A 15,405-nucleotide genomic window follows, 5' to 3' on the forward strand; every position below is an offset into this window, starting at 1 on the left:
GACCTGCAACGCTGCAACCACAGGAAAAAACTCGCCGAATCACGCGGAATAGTGTCAATGACATTTTCTATCACGGAGGAGTCAAGACATGAAGTATGAAAAGATCGTCTAACAGAAGTCAAAATGGCCACGCGGACAAGAGACTTTCACTATGATGATTACACGGTCGCATGGGCCTGTGCGCTCCCACTGGAGATGGCGGCGGCAGCAGCGATGTTAGACGAGCGGCACAGTGACTTGCCCATACCAAAACACGATTATAACACTTACATACTTGGGAGTATAGGTGTACATAATGTGGTCATTGCATGTCTCCCGTTGGGGATGTACGGCACGACTTCAGCAGCGACCGTCGCGAGCCAGATGAGGAATACATTTTCCTCAGTCCGATTTGGGCTCATGGTGGGAATTGGGGGCGGTGCACCTAGCCAAGCAGTTGATATAAGGCTTAACGATGTGGTTGTTAGCAAGCCGACGGGGTTGTTTGGAGGGGTAGTACAATTCGACATGGGCAAAACAGTCAGCCAAGGGCAATTTGTAAGAACTGGCTCTTTGAATAAACCGCCTCCGGTGCTCCTAACAGCTTTGTCCACGCTGCAAGCAAACCACCTGGTGGCTGGGAGTCGAATCCCGGATTTACTTCGTGAGATGGTAATCAAGTACCCTCTAATGAGGGAGAAAATCACTTATATCGGGAAGGATCAGGATCGGCTGTTTGAATCAAGCTATAAACATGAAACACTGGAGAAAACGTGCAATCTTTGCGACATTAGAAAAATGGTACAAAGACCAGCTCGAGCTACCCCAGGTCCTGTTATTCATTACGGTTTAATCGCGTCAGGCAATCAAATCATGAAGGATAGCGCCATGAGAGACCACTGGGCCCAAGAGCTTGGAATTATTTGCTTTGAGATGGAGGCAGCGGGCTTGATGGATATATTGCCCTGTCTTGTTATCCGAGGAATTTGTGATTATGCCGACTCACACAAAAACAAACAGTGGCAAGAGTACGCAGCCGTGACCGCTGCAGCGTATACGAAAGAATTGCTTTTGATCGTTGCTCCAACGCAAGTTGTCGATACGCCGACGTATATCTCAAGCGAACTGATGTCCTACCGTCCAAAATACAGATTTCCAGATAATGGGTATCAATTATATCATTTGAAGACCAACGAACATTGTGAGTGAGCACACCGAAAACCGAATCTCGGGCCAGATCAAAGCCAATCACTAACTCTTCTTGGGTTGTCAAGTTGATGAAAGACTACTCGACTTGTTGTCAACATATGATCACGAAAAGACTCACTATCGTCTTTCTGCCAAACGCCTTCAAGGTACTACAAAATGGTTTTTGAATCATTCTGTTTTCAAAGAGTGGTTTGTGGAGTCTCAATTTCAGACACTGTGGTGCCATGGACGAAGTAAGGATGATCCCGTGAATTTGCACTGACTGGAGACTAATTGTAAAAATAAACAGTCGGCTCTGGGAAGACAACAATAGGGTGAGTCATGATAGTTCCTAATACTTCTCCCCCGTCATTTTAGCCTAACAAATCCGACAGAACATCTGTTGTTGAAACTGCTAAGTATCGGTTGTCTGGTAATAGAGTTCCGACTGCCTTTTTCTATTGTGAAAGTGATCGACCTGAACTTCTTGAGGCAGACCACATCGTGGCTAGTCTTATCAAACAATTATGCAAATTTCTACTCCGTACCTCTCAGTTACTTCCGGAGGATGTTACTACTGATATTGAAAGGTTATACGGAACTAAACGAGTGAAACCCGATTTTGAAAATCTCCGAGATCTCTTTGTTCGTATTTTTGACCGCGTCCCTGGTACAGTTTACATTATTGATGGACTTGATGCACTAAGTGCAAAGGGTGTAACTGAAGTGCTGAAACTGTGCCGGTTATTATTCAGCAATTCTACATTTTCGAGTCCGTCAAAACTACTGCTGATCAGTAGGGAGCACCTTCCTGGGCGTATACAAATAGCGAAAGCGATACCAAACCTTCGTCAAATCTCAACGAACTCAAATGTTATGCCGGACATTGAGCTCTACATTGAGTCTACCATAATCGACAAAAGGGCATATATCCATGAGCTTACGAATGACTCGGTTTTACTGGAAAGGATTAAGCATGATCTGATAGAGAAATCCTCTGAAATGTAGAAGCCCTTTTTGACTCTGATCTGAATACGATTTTTAGATCGTTTTCTCATGTGGCTGTACTGACATACGAAATGCAGGTTCCTTTGGGTATATCTCCAGCTAGAAATTCTTTGGGACACGTGCGACACAGATGCTGAAATACGAAAAGCGCTAGGCAATCTACCTAGAGAGCTAGAAGAAACATACAGTCGATGCTTGCAAAGAATGAATCTGCAAGATTGCCGAGCTTTAAAGGTTCTCAAATGGGTCAGCTTTGCAAGTAGACCGCTGCATATCGAAGAGCTCAAGGAGGCCATTGCCATAGAGATCTATGACACTGAATGGGATGCTTCAAAGATACCCCGGGCAAACTCTGTACTAACAGGGTGCGCAAATCTCGTTATAGTTGATCCGTTCGATAACTGCGCCCGATTCGCGCACTCATCTGTGAAACAGTACTTTCAGGCAGAGAGTAATTCAATACCAGAGTATCCTAAAACTTCAGAACAAGGCGAGCTAGAATGCGGAGAGCTTTGTGTTAACTACTTGTGCTTTAAAGATTTCAGCCTGCAGATCACGAAGCAGAGCAAAGAAGTTGCCATTTCTCTGCCTAACCCAGTCTCTGTGGTACGCCAGTCTCTCTCATCATCTATTGGAAAGCTATTGCCTCGATCCTGGAGAAACCAGACAGGGTTTGCCTTTAGGCAGGTTCGAAATCTACGGGCTACACAACCAGATCACTCCCGATATGCCTTTCTCAGCTACGCAGTTATGAACTGGGGCCTGCAAACAAAGGCAATTACTCGTGCTTCTCCTGTGTGGGAAGCATTTGAGCAGCTTGCTTTGAGATTCAGCGACACTTGGAATTTCCACCCATGGGTCCCTAGTGGTCGTTCTGCACGTGCGTATCTCCACGGTCTATTTGGATGGGCAGTAAGGGAAAGGCATCTTCCACTTCTTTCTATTGTTCTCTCTGCCTACGATGATTTGGAGACGATTTGTAACCTGCCCCTTGTTGAAGAGCGTATCCCTGCGCTTCACGTTGCATCAAAGTCAGGATATCACGACATCGTCGAAGTCCTGTTGCAATACTGCGATGTAAACTTGCAAGACGTTGACGGCTATCTGGCATTACATCATGCAGCAAACAAGGGACATGGAGAAGCTTCCAAATTGCTTGTCACTGCCAAAGGGGCAAGCAATTACCGTGCTCCCAAGTTGAAATGTATTCCCCTATGGCTCGCAGCGGCCAACGGCCACGACCACATTGTATCTCTGTTACTAGAGAACGACGAAAACATTGAAACAAAAGATGTCGGGGGTCGTGACACGCCACTCTTGATAGCTACGAAGAACAATCACTACTCAACAGCTAAGATCTTGATTCAAAGAGGTGCCAAGATTGAGGCGAGAGATCCTTCTGGAACCAGCCCTTTAATGTGGAGTTTAAAAAATCGAAACGATATGATAATGAAACTCTTGATTGAAGAAGGCGCTAACCCATCAGTCGTCGATGGAGGCGCAGAAGGATTGCTGACTTGGGCCGCGAATAAAGGGTACGAAATGGTAGTGCAAAGGCTTTCCACAACTGTAACATCCTTAGAGGCCAAAGATATGGACGGCTTTACAGCACTATCACAAGCGGCAATACAGGGCCACGACTCTATCGTCAAGTATTTGCTCCAGAAGGGCGCGAACACGGAGTCAAGAGATGAGTATACCGGTCGCACGGCTTTATCATGGGCCGTTCGCGCTTTCGACACGGTCGTAATTCAGACACTACTCGGCCAAGGTGCTCATCTTGAAGCCAGAGATGGATTTGGGCGGACACCCTTATCTTGGGCTGCAGAGGAAGGGTCAGCAGCTGTAGTACAACTTCTTATTGATCGGGGAGCGAACGTTGAATCAGACGATGCTAGTGGTCGAACACCGCTATCTTGGGCCGCGGGTAGTGGAAATGCAGAGGTTGTAGAGTTGCTATGCGGCCATGGGGCAGACCCGGCATCTCAGGATTATGACCTTGGTCGAACTCCGCAGTCATGGGCTGCATTGAATAAACACGAGGCCACAGCGGCCCTACTGCTAGGACAAGTAAAAAGCGGATCGAGTCTTCGGTCCATGGAGCTTGAACTGCTGCAAGCCACCAAAGATGACGATGTTCCTTCACTGAGACGTATCTTGAGCATTGCCCATGCCACAGGCTATCTTGGAGAAACTGCCTTACGAGCGTGCCTGATTGAAAGTGTGACAAGAGGAAACATTGATACAACACAGTGTCTTTTTGACTTCAGCATGTCATCTCCCAGAGTTGTACATTCAGCACTTCTCCGGGTCATCAAAACCAACTACGACAAAATTCTACTCATGATGCTGGATTATGGGGCTTCATTGGGCTTGAGATACGCGGATGGCAATACTCTGCTGATGACCGCTGCTTTGAAGGGGTATCAGAATTCTGTTAAGGTACTTATCGCACGAGGCGCTGATTTGAATGCAAAAGACCACAATAGACGAAACATTTTGCACAAAATGGCTTTTGATCATCGACCTGATTGGGAAGATGACCTGCTCGATTAAATACTCAGCGCTGGTTGCTCGCTTAACGATCGTGATTGTGTGGGCCGAACTCCGCTTCATTGGGCTTGCGCTACTGGGAAATATCGAATGGTACAGTTAATGCTAACAAAATCATCTGGCCAAACGCCAGATACTCATGTTTTGGACGATAGGAGTATGAGCGCTTTACACTTTGCAGTTACATATGCCTGGAATGACATTGTCTTGCTGCTTTTGAGAAATGGAGCAGATCCTAATATTTCGAATGATGAAGGAAACACGCCCCTTCACTTTGCCGGAATGTTTGGCTTGATGGAAATTGCTCAGACGCTCCTGCTGTCTGGAGCCAAGGTAACTGAACAGAACGTTGACGGATCTACGCCTCTTCACATCGCCGCTCGTGCTGGTCAGGCAAATGTTGTCGAGATCTTGCTTCAAGAATTACCACTGCCTCTGCTCAGGAAATTAGAAGGATTAAAGGATCGACATGGCCAGACGGCGCTTTCGCTGGCTACGTCAAACGGTCACGAAGCAGTCGTCGACTTATTGAGCTATGGTGGAATTGGCATTTCTAGCAAATTTACAACCCCTTCAACGTTTGGCTCGATTACCCCCTCAACGTTTGGCTCGATTACAAAGGAGCTCTCTCGCTCAGTATCAGGTTATAATTATGAAGACTCCGAATGACGTGCAGTGTTGACTTTTCTGCGCACTTGTCTCTCGGCACCTCTATCATCGATGGCAGAATATCCTTTTCCCTTCATAGTCAAAGGGTCAGTGAGTGGTATTTACGAAAATATATGAATAACGGGCCCATCGCTATTCTGCCAAAGCGACAACAATTGACTGAACTATTCAACATGCTGCCTGAATGTACCAGATTGAATTAACACTGTATGGATCCGTTCATTGAAAAAGGCCGACTGCCTTGTTGGTCTCATAGAATGCACTTGACAGGTAACACATCCTACCTACCTTCTTTTGCTGTCGTCGATATAGCCGCTGTAAAGATCCAGCAGCTGAGGACATGAACCAGAACACCAGTTGCTGGGGAATTGTTCTGAGACCAGGTATTCTCCTTCAATAGCACGGTAATCTGTTTCATGCTTTCAGGTCGGCTCAACGCAGATCCTAGGATGACGATCTGTCGTAAAATATATTGGTTGCTGTAATCCCGTTAAAGCAAGACCTGATACGACTAGAGCAATCATGAGCACGATTCCTCTTGGATAACTGTGATGAAATACAGTGATTAGTAACGAAATTCCCATGGCAATGACAGAATATTGGAAGCCATTCAGTGCTGAAGATTCGTCGTCCCGGAAGATCTGCGTGCCCGCCATAAGTCCGCTGGTGGCAGTCATTACGACTACGACAAAGTTAGCACGTTCTGGATTAGCTCTCACAATTGCTATATCTTACACATTCTAGCATATGTACTTGATTTTCTAGTCAGGGCGACAACATTCCCTTTCCGTTTTAGTGCTCACCTCTCGCCGCTTTTTGCTCACTGAGCAGACCTGAGCACGGGGTGAGCGGCCTGAGGCGACCACTGAGCACGGGGTGAGCGGAAGACTGAGTGCCCTAAACGAGTAACCTTGTCACGGACTGTGACCAGCCTCCGAAGACGTTCCTTTGGGATACCCTATGACCTAACTACCCGATCGGGACTAGCTTCACAACCTAGCTTAGTTTCTTCGTTGAATGCATCCCCTACATTCTCACGATTCCTTATCGCCTGCGTAGCCGTTCGTTACAGCTTTTGGGGGTCAAAGGTGGGCATAATACCCCTTGCACTTGCAACGGGGCATATATCCCGAGGCAATTAGGGTTACTAACCTGAGAGGAAATGAAGAGGTAGAGTTACGAACAAATGCCAATGCATTCTCAACGATACGTTATGGGGTAAATCAAACTGATTAGCCACTCTTCAAAACACGAGAAACAATGACAACAACCACAGTAATGACAATGGCAGAACATCGTCGATTTACTAAAGGCGGGAACATCCGACGGGCGGAGACGCTCCGATGGCGGGTATAAGTTTAGGCCTCGCCCGCACGAAGAATTTCACCTCCAACATCAACTCCATCCCATTCCATTCTCCTACAATCTGACATCTCCACAACCCATCACTACCAACCCATCATGACCACGCCCCCCGAAGATATTCTCGCCCACGTGCAGGGCGTACGCACGCGCATCCAAAACAACAGCCCCATCTACGCCTTCCTGCTCGACGAGGCCGAAATCTACGAGGCCGAGACGGGAGTGATCCGCGCGACGCTGCGCGTGAACAAGAAGCAGATCAACTCGAAGGGCACGCTGCACGGCACCTTTTCGGCCTGCGTGCTCGACTGGGCCGGTGGGCTGGCTATCGCCACGCATGGACTGCAGTCGACGGGATTGAGTACGGACATGCACATTTCGTACGTGAGCACGGCCAAGGAGGGCGAGGAGTTGCAGATCGAAGGACGGACGAGTCGTGTCGGTCGCACGTTGGGATTTACTACTGTGGTTATTTCGAAGCGCAAGGAGAACGGCGAGTTGGCGGTTGTGGCGCAGGGGTCGCATACTAAGTATATTGCGCGGTGATTAGGGAATTGGCATGTATCTACCTATCGATTTGTCTATACATCTATCATGGGTAGTTATAGGAAAGAATACCTAAGGCATCTAGATTCGGACCCACTCCGAAGGGGCGGCGTACACCCGCCCGTCATCCCGCAACGGGACGCTTCCTACTGGCTGCAGCCGGGAAAAGGACAGTATAAGTTGAAGTAAACGACCTGATCATAACTTTGAATATTCTCATTCCAAATAAACGTACCATCAAATTCATTTAAGTTTCCCACCATGACAGTCGTACACATCGGTACGGTATTCCTAGGCTCTATTCTTGATCCAGACAATTAACAAAACCAGTTCTCTTCAAATTCCGCCCCGAAGTCACCCCTGAGCACAAACAAACCTTCGTCTCGGAGCTCAAAACCCTCAAGAATCTAGCCTGTGTCAAAGATGGACGACTCATAGTTGGCGGACCCTCAATTACGGACCCAATTGAGAAAAGCAAAGGGTTCGAGATCGCCCTCGTGAGCTATCACGAAAACCGCGAGGCCTTGGCGGAGTATCAGGCGAGTGATGAACATTATCGGTGAGTTCCTGTTTATCAAATTTTTGATATATTGAATTCCTGATTGATGTTTTATGATTGGCAGCGTGACGAGTACGTATATGTTTCCGTACAAGGAGGAATTGGTGAGGTTTGACTTCGAGGTGGATCCGGAGGATGAGGAGATATGTTCGTTTCCCGGGATAGGGAGGCTGGGGTGAGCGCAGGGAGACACTCGTGAATGCTTAGATGATACCATCCTATTGTATTGATCTGTTCTGAAGGCTTTGCTACGCCAATTGCTACGTCAACCATCGATATTTAGCGTTGATATGAAAAGCCCAGCCCTGCTCAAATTCACACTCGCTCCACATACTCGGCCCTTCCCTCTGTGATCGCCTTCTCATTAACGCTGCTCACTTGAATCTCATCCCTTGTCGGATACGCTACCTTGTAAACTGTATACCAAGGTCGCTGAAACAACTTATCCAGCTCCTCGATCGACCTGCCGGTAGTATCCTGAGATGTGTCAGCACGGACGATGAAAGCGCTGGGGGAAAAGATCAAAGAACTTACCGGCATGGCGAAGAACACATAAACCAGTGAGACCAAACAGATACTGCCGAAGAACACAAAGGCGCCCCATTTGTGCGTCGCCGACAAGAGACTTGGCATGGCGCGCGAACACCCGAAATAGAACCCCCAGTGGAACGCCATGGAGATGGAAACGTTTAGCGAGCGAATCCGGATCGGGAAGACCTCGGAGCTGATGAGATACGGAATACTGAACCAGCCGATACTCCATGCCACGGCGTGGAGGAAGATGGCCACGATGGCGGCCGTCGAGGTGCGCGAGGCGCTGGGCAGATCCTGGATCTCGTCAGGAGTCATGTGTCCGGTGACGCCGAGATAAGCGCCGACGAAAATCAGCGTCGTTAGTTGAAGACAGATGCCTGTGATCAGAGATCGACGTCGACCGATGAAGTCGACAATGAACAGGGCAAAGGCCAAGGTGCTGACGAATTTCACGACGCCGTAGATTCCGGTCGCGAGGAACTTGGCCTCGTCGCCTTGGATGCCTAAGTAGCCGAAGATGGTAGGCGAGTATTGAGTGATGGCGTTGGCGCCAGACCATTGGGAGAAAAGCGTGGCGAAGAAGATTAAAAAGAAGCGACGACGATTCTCGACGGGCACAAATGTCTCTTTGAGGAGATCCCACAGACGTGCGTCGCTGACAGCTTCGATTTCATGCTCTATCTGTCGGTCCATACCGTCGAGTTCGGCGAGGACGACTGAATGATCGCATGGCAGGTGGCGCAATCGAGACACGGTCATGATCGCTTGTTCTCGTTTCCCCTTGTATAGCAGCCACCGGGGCGACTCCGGACACAAGAAGGTCCCCGAGCACCAAATAACAGCCGGGACGATCTGGAGCAGTGTAGGCAGCATCCACTGTTTGTCAATGCCCGGATAGCGTCTAGTGACCCCATAGTTAATGAAGAACCCTAGCACTACACCCAGCTGCTGGCAAGCTGCGTAGAGACATGTGAGAAGACCACGGATAGCCTTGGGAGATATCTAGCCAATCCGTCAGCACGGACGATAGGATCAGCTCAAAAGATACAGAGAGCGTACCTCGGCAATGTATATGGGTGGTACGATCGTCAATGGCCCAATACCCAGACCTGAGATGAACCGGGATGCGTAAAAACCGGAGAGGTTGCCATCCGACAGACCTTGACCAAGGATACCTGCGATATAGACCAGAGTAACGAGGCGAAGGGTCCACAGACGACCGAGTCTATCGTTGACAGGAGAGCACTATATGTTTGAAACCATCGTCAGGACAAGCATTCCACAGCCAAACAACCTCAAGCCAAGAGAGTTTAACTTACCCCCAAGCACCCAAAGACCGCCCCTGCCGTGGCGATCGATACCAACCACCCTTTCGTATCGGAATACTCCTCTTCGGACTGGGCGTCGACTCCGAACTTGCTTTTGAACCGGGATTGAGTAACCAAGGAGGCAATATTTCCTAGACGGAAGACCGATCAGTCGGAAGACAGGGGCCCATGTTCGCGTGATGCTTGCTCACCCTCGTCAAAACCCTTCGATACTCCGGACAAAGCAAACACACAGGTACACATGAGCACATATGCATTGAATGTGCCCTCCGGGGCATCTTTCATCGCCTTTCTGGCATCCGAAATAAGACCCATAGTGAGAATCCGTAGTGAAAGAGATGGGTGTATAGATTCCTACCGCACCAGGGCAATCCCAACCCTTTCGCCCTCCGCTGCAAGGGATATTATTATAGGGGAATCCTAACCCCGGGGGGAAGGGTGGTTGCACGGACCACAGATTGCATAACTCACTGTTCTACACCGGTGTATACTGGGGTAACTCCACTCTCTTCGCGGAGTTGCTCCTGCGTCGGAAATTATCCGGTTCTCCCACGGGGTATAATATAGCTTCCTCAACGATCGAGCCGGGGCCATCGCTTCCCCTCTCACCGTCCATAAAGACAGAATTCTCTGACTAATGAATTTCTACCCCGTGCCCCCTGTCATTCAGGCGGAGATCTATACTCGCATCCCCGACGAAGTCCGATCTACAGGCCAACCCACTGAATGGCGCGCCGGATCCGCAACGCCGCTGGCTGACATTTTCCTCGAGGGGCCGACGTATGTCCAGAATGGAGATCTCTATCTCGTGGACGTACCATACGGACGGATACTCAAGGTCGATGCCGACAAAGCCGTGACGGAATGCGTGCGCTGGGATGGTGAACCCAACGGACTCGTCGTACGAGAAGATGGATGTATTGTAGTGGCGGATTACAAGCAGGTAAGTCCGCCAGACCACCTAACCAGACTCAATCCACTGGTCCCAGTCTAAATAAACAAAACAGGGGATTTTGGTGTTCGACCCGACCACAAGTATAATCTCGCCCCTTCTCACGCGCCGCAATCTCGAGCGCTTCAAAGGCCCCAATGACCTGATCGTGTCATCCACGAACGACATCTACTTCACCGACCAGGGCCAAACCGGCATGACGGACCCAACAGGCTGCGTGTACCGGCTCTCGCCCACGGGCAAACTCGACTGCCTCGTCTCGAACGGCATCTCGCCCAATGGGCTAGCGTTGTCGCCCGATGAGCGATTCCTGTACGTGGCCATGACCCGATCCAATGCGGTCTGGCGACTCCCGCTCCACGCAGACGGGACGACGACGAAAGTCGGACTGTTTTTCCAGTCTTTCGGATGCGCGGGTCCGGATGGGCTAGCGGTAGACGAGGAGGGGAATGTATTCATCTGTCATCCTAGTCTCGGATCGGTATTTGTGGTGGATGCGGATGGGGTTCCTAAGGCACGAATTGTAACTGCGCCGGAGGGAGGGAAGAACTTGACAAACTGTACCTTTGGGGGCTCGGATGGTAAGACTCTCTTTATTACAGATAGTATCAAGGGCAACGTGCAATTTGTCCGCTGGCACTGTAGAGGCGTTCCTCGATCCCGTGCGGTCAAGACAAATTGATTTGAAACGCAACACCAACTTAAAAACAAAATATGAAATTTAGCCCAATCCAACAAGATATATATTTATATTTACTTATCCAAAAATGGTTTACAACTCAGCCAAGTAATGGTACAGATTGTCCACGGCCGCCGTGGCGCTTGCGACTTGCGCTCGCGTAGTTGCGGCCCCGATGTGCGGCGTGCTGATAACATTCAGATTCTCCCACAGAGCGCCATAATTCTCATGGCTTGGTGGTTCTTGTTCGTGACAGTCAAGACCCGCGCCCCATAAATGTCCTTCCGACAACACCGTTGTCAGATCGGCCTCGTTGACAATCCCGCCTCGAGCCGCATTAATCACAATAGCGTCGGGCTTCATGCTCCGAAGTTGTGGGTAAGAGATCATATTTCGAGTCTCGTGGGTGAGCGGAACATGTAGAGACAGAATATCGGCGCCGGTCAAGACTTCATCGATGTTCGTCGCTCGGGTGTGAGGAATATGCGGCCAAGCATTATCCGGCATATATGCATCGTAAGCAATGATTTTAGCGTCGAACCCGCCTCGAAAGATTTCCGCCACGGTCTTTCCGATGTTACCCATGCCGATAATTCCGACAGTTCTTTGATACAAAGTCAACCCATTGCAGGTCTCCTTTGGTACCGGCTTGACCATCTGACGGGTGGTAATCGATCGGATGCCTCGTGCTACGGACAGGGCGAGGGTAACGACGAGCTCGGCAACGTCGCGAGCATTGGCTCCAGGTGTGTTGAGGATTTTGATGTTTCGTTCAGCGCAAGCCTCTTGGTTGATTTTATCAATCCCCACGCCTTGCTTGCCAATGGCGACCAAATTCGGGCAGCTGGCGATATCGTCGGCCGTGACGTAGGAACCCCGCACGAGCAAGGCCCTAGCATTTTGCCTCCAGTTCTTGAAATCCTCGTCATGGGGATGAATGACGTTGAAGAGTGTTTCGGCGTGTGATATAGCCTTGGGATGAAATGTGTCAAGGGCGTAGACGGTAGACTTGGAGCTGGAGGTCGACTGACCAGCCGAGGAAGGGGTTTCGATGATTCCGGGCGCCATGATACTTGCTTTGTCAAATGAAGACACTAGGTATTCTGGTAGGAAGCAGGCACCCATTGAAATAGGTTTCAAATCCACCTGGGTGACTCAAGAGACGCGATCACGTTCGTCGGATGGTGGCCCGGAATCTGTCCGACGGACGTCCGAAACGAGTCAGCTACGAACATGCGCCTGTCGGAGAAATTCCACAATCATCGTGTATATCCCGTCGGGAATAGTTTCTGGGAAATCATCGAGTATCTGGAGGTTTTCAAAAATTAATATCTGGCAGAAGCTAGCTGGTGGGTCTGACTTACCGACTCGTCGATCCAGCCTTGCAAAGCAACATTGGACAAAACCCAAATAACTCTGCACAGTGCTTTAAGAGATTTAAACCGTTCTCCAAGTATTGTCAACAATGAAGTGCATTTATTACCGAGATTGGGGTCCAGAGAAGGTGCCCTTAGCATTGATGTCAATGGAAGCAAGATTCCAATTACACCTGCGGAGAAAATGTCGAGGCCAACAATGAAAGACCCAGAGAACAACCCCTGCTCTGAGCGACGATACTCCTCATTTATGTATTCTTGGCAAGTTGAGATTGCGTCTTGTTTAATCGTCTGACCATCGCCCATCACACTGTCTCTAGAACTTATAAAGCCCCCAAGCTTGACAAGCTGGATCAACGCCCTGCATGTGAGTTGTTTGACAGAGACGGAAGGAATGACTCCTGTGTCAGGAATTTCTTTTGAAGTTGTCACCATATGTCGCCAGTGGCATATATTGGTATAATAGAAGACCGGGCGTTGATGTGGAGAGTTACGCATGGACGACATCAACCTGGCGTGCATCACTACATAGTAGTTAAATGCGCCATTAGGAGTCGTGCCAAGGATTGGGGACTTGAGTGTTTCAGCAGAAATGTTAAAGTTCTCTGAAGAGGGTTACTTACCTTGAGAGATATATCATCGTCCTGGATACTAAAAGGCCGGTCCATCACACACCCCAGTATCCTATACAAAGGTCAATTTCGTCTGTACAAGACAGTCTACGGGGAAGCCAACCGATCAATTGTGTAGAGACTCCAGAAAATATTTCTCCTGCGATTCATCTCTTCGGCTGATATGCCGGATTCCAGATTAGGCTCTTTGTGAAGCCTAAGCAGGATGGATTTATTCATTGCGAGCCCGAGGAGATGCCAGGTGGATCCTCCAAAAGGACTGAGCGTTGAATTAAAGACTAGCAGTATCATACAATGAAGTGTCGTGAGATTGTCACAGGATTCCATAATGGTATGAAGCTTTTCCCGCGCTATGTTGTATACGTTGATTGCAAGCAGGTGAATACCTGGATCAGGAGAAAGCATCATTCCGATAGCCACTATCATGTAGACTTGAAAATGCCTGTATGCAGAACTTGAATCTGTAGAAGTCTCATCGCTAGACCCTTCTGTTGAGGTATCAAAGAACGCAAAGAAATGCTCCTTTGTCTCCGCTGAGTCAATGTGCACAAACATCATCCCTAGATGGTCTAGGAAAATTTCCAGATAAGGCGTTGCAATATCCCGAGTCAGTATGTCGGTGCCATGCACTCTCGAGCTGAATAATCGTCGACTATCAGTAACACATGAGTGTAGTAGCGAGGGCGTGTCTGGAACTGCAAGAGCGGCGTGAACCATATTGTTCATCGCTAACTCTTGTGGAAAAGCTCGAGTTTCGTCCCTTGGCTCGGCCATGGCACTGCGAGACAAAAATCCAATCTCCCCCATGGCAGCTTGGACCGATCTTTCGGTATGATCGGACATGGGTGTTTGGTCAGAAAAATCAGGCGGTTGTGTAGAATCCATAGGTTGCGTAGGCGTGTGATGCGTCTCAACAGACGTATCACCGCCCAGGCGTGCGCGTAGTCGTCGAACCTGACTGTCCAATTCATCCGACTTCCTCTTAAGCGACTCAACGTAGCTGATTTACCGACGATCTTAGCAGCGACTCCATACGAAGACTGTCTCGACCGCTTACTTTGGTACAGCAGCATGGGAAATGCCGCTCCCTTCTTCTGTGCTGGCTCCCAGAGGTACTCTGCGAGCACCGCATGGGACTGCAGCCTCGGCGCAGGCCGTGCATGCCGGTAAAAGTCGGTCGCACTGTTGACAGCCAGTCGTTAGCCTCAGGTATCATCGCTGCTCTAACCGTGGGTCATCGGCCAAGACCTTCTGCTTGCGTTTCCGACACCTCTCGCAGGCTTGGGGTCTCCGTCGGACAGGAGATCTGGGTGAGACAGGGGCAGTGGGACGGTCTGATTCCATTATCGGATCTCCGACCGGAAGTAGGGCGCAGAAATAATCACATCGTCAAAAAGAATGTGGAGGAAAAACTAGGGGGAAGCGCTATGTGTAGCCCCTCGGCAGGATGGCCGGGGAGACTTTCCGACCGTCGTCCAAAAAACGGAGATATTCCGGTGCCAACACTAGCCGAGTTCCTAGCTCGGTTGAGGGCTTGATGGATCATGGAGCATCAAGGATGGAGATGGACCGATGGAGTTGCCGTGGCCCCGTGGGGGGAGGCCTCTCCAGCTTAGTCAGGTCTGAGTCACTGCCAGCTTTCTCCGCGGTCGAAGGCCTGAGGTTTTTGGCTTCCATCACCAAGCCTGATCTGAGATGTTTCCAAGGCCACTATCTTGGTATAAATCCCCCAGAATCCATGTCCATTCATGACAATGCACCGGTACGGCTTCCCGCCTGCCAGTCATGCTATACAAAGAAAGCAAAGGTTTTCCCCCTTCGCTCAATGTCCTATTGTTCCTTTTCAAAGAGGAGTCTCCTTATGAATGGCGATTCGATAGTGTGATGACGTCCGACCAAAATGTACACCCTGTATGAAAGCTGGTATAGAGTGCCTCACTGTGCCAGTCTCTGACGAAGACGTGCCGATTTCAAGAGAGTAAGCTCTATTCATGAACTTCCGTCTTTGTCAAGAAGCTCAAGGCGAAAATAGGCATGTAC

General features: G+C 49.3%; 6 protein-coding genes across 6 annotated transcripts; 4 read left to right on the forward strand and 2 right to left on the reverse strand.

Annotated features, from left to right (window-relative positions):
• Positions 1-123: 123 nt before the first annotated feature.
• KD926_007838 (uncharacterized protein) lies at positions 124-5,397 on the forward strand (the record flags this gene model as incomplete). Its single annotated transcript, XM_053100728.1, has 7 exons — positions 124-232; positions 287-1,180; positions 1,478-1,502; positions 1,563-1,910; positions 2,253-4,617; positions 4,715-4,821; positions 4,884-5,397. The coding sequence occupies 7 exons, from the start codon at positions 124-126 to the stop codon at positions 5,395-5,397; spliced, it is 4,362 nt and encodes a 1,453-aa protein (XP_052955603.1).
• A 1,461-nt stretch (positions 5,398-6,858) lies between these two features.
• On the forward strand, positions 6,859-7,305 carry KD926_007839 (PaaI family thioesterase; the record flags this gene model as incomplete). The annotated part of the gene is made up of 1 exon (XM_053100729.1): positions 6,859-7,305. The coding sequence occupies one exon, from the start codon at positions 6,859-6,861 to the stop codon at positions 7,303-7,305; it is 447 nt and encodes a 148-aa protein (XP_052955604.1).
• Positions 7,306-7,566: 261 nt separating this feature from the next.
• Positions 7,567-8,043, forward strand: KD926_007840 (Dabb family protein; the record flags this gene model as incomplete). The annotated part of the gene is made up of 3 exons (XM_053100730.1): positions 7,567-7,585; positions 7,636-7,864; positions 7,929-8,043. The coding sequence occupies 3 exons, from the start codon at positions 7,567-7,569 to the stop codon at positions 8,041-8,043; spliced, it is 363 nt and encodes a 120-aa protein (XP_052955605.1).
• A 136-nt stretch (positions 8,044-8,179) lies between these two features.
• KD926_007841 (putative transporter) lies at positions 8,180-10,041 on the reverse strand (the record flags this gene model as incomplete). Its single annotated transcript, XM_053100732.1, has 5 exons — positions 8,180-8,341; positions 8,399-9,400; positions 9,458-9,643; positions 9,718-9,857; positions 9,918-10,041. The coding sequence occupies 5 exons, from the start codon at positions 10,039-10,041 to the stop codon at positions 8,180-8,182; spliced, it is 1,614 nt and encodes a 537-aa protein (XP_052955606.1).
• Positions 10,042-10,363: 322 nt separating this feature from the next.
• KD926_007842 (SMP-30/gluconolactonase/LRE family protein) lies at positions 10,364-11,360 on the forward strand (the record flags this gene model as incomplete). The annotated part of the gene is made up of 2 exons (XM_053100733.1): positions 10,364-10,669; positions 10,734-11,360. The coding sequence occupies 2 exons, from the start codon at positions 10,364-10,366 to the stop codon at positions 11,358-11,360; spliced, it is 933 nt and encodes a 310-aa protein (XP_052955607.1).
• Positions 11,361-11,450: 90 nt separating this feature from the next.
• KD926_007843 (D-isomer specific 2-hydroxyacid dehydrogenase) lies at positions 11,451-14,709 on the reverse strand (the record flags this gene model as incomplete). The annotated part of the gene is made up of 7 exons (XM_053100734.1): positions 11,451-12,503; positions 12,591-12,665; positions 12,722-13,306; positions 13,357-13,417; positions 13,469-14,365; positions 14,431-14,547; positions 14,594-14,709. The coding sequence occupies 7 exons, from the start codon at positions 14,707-14,709 to the stop codon at positions 11,451-11,453; spliced, it is 2,904 nt and encodes a 967-aa protein (XP_052955608.1).
• Between the last annotated feature and the right edge of the window lie 696 nt (positions 14,710-15,405).

Source organism: Aspergillus affinis, assembly GCF_023601865.1.
Source record: "Aspergillus affinis strain CMG 70 chromosome Unknown NODE_49_length_218823_cov_86_643632, whole genome shotgun sequence".
NCBI lineage: Eukaryota > Fungi > Ascomycota > Eurotiomycetes > Eurotiales > Aspergillaceae > Aspergillus > Aspergillus affinis.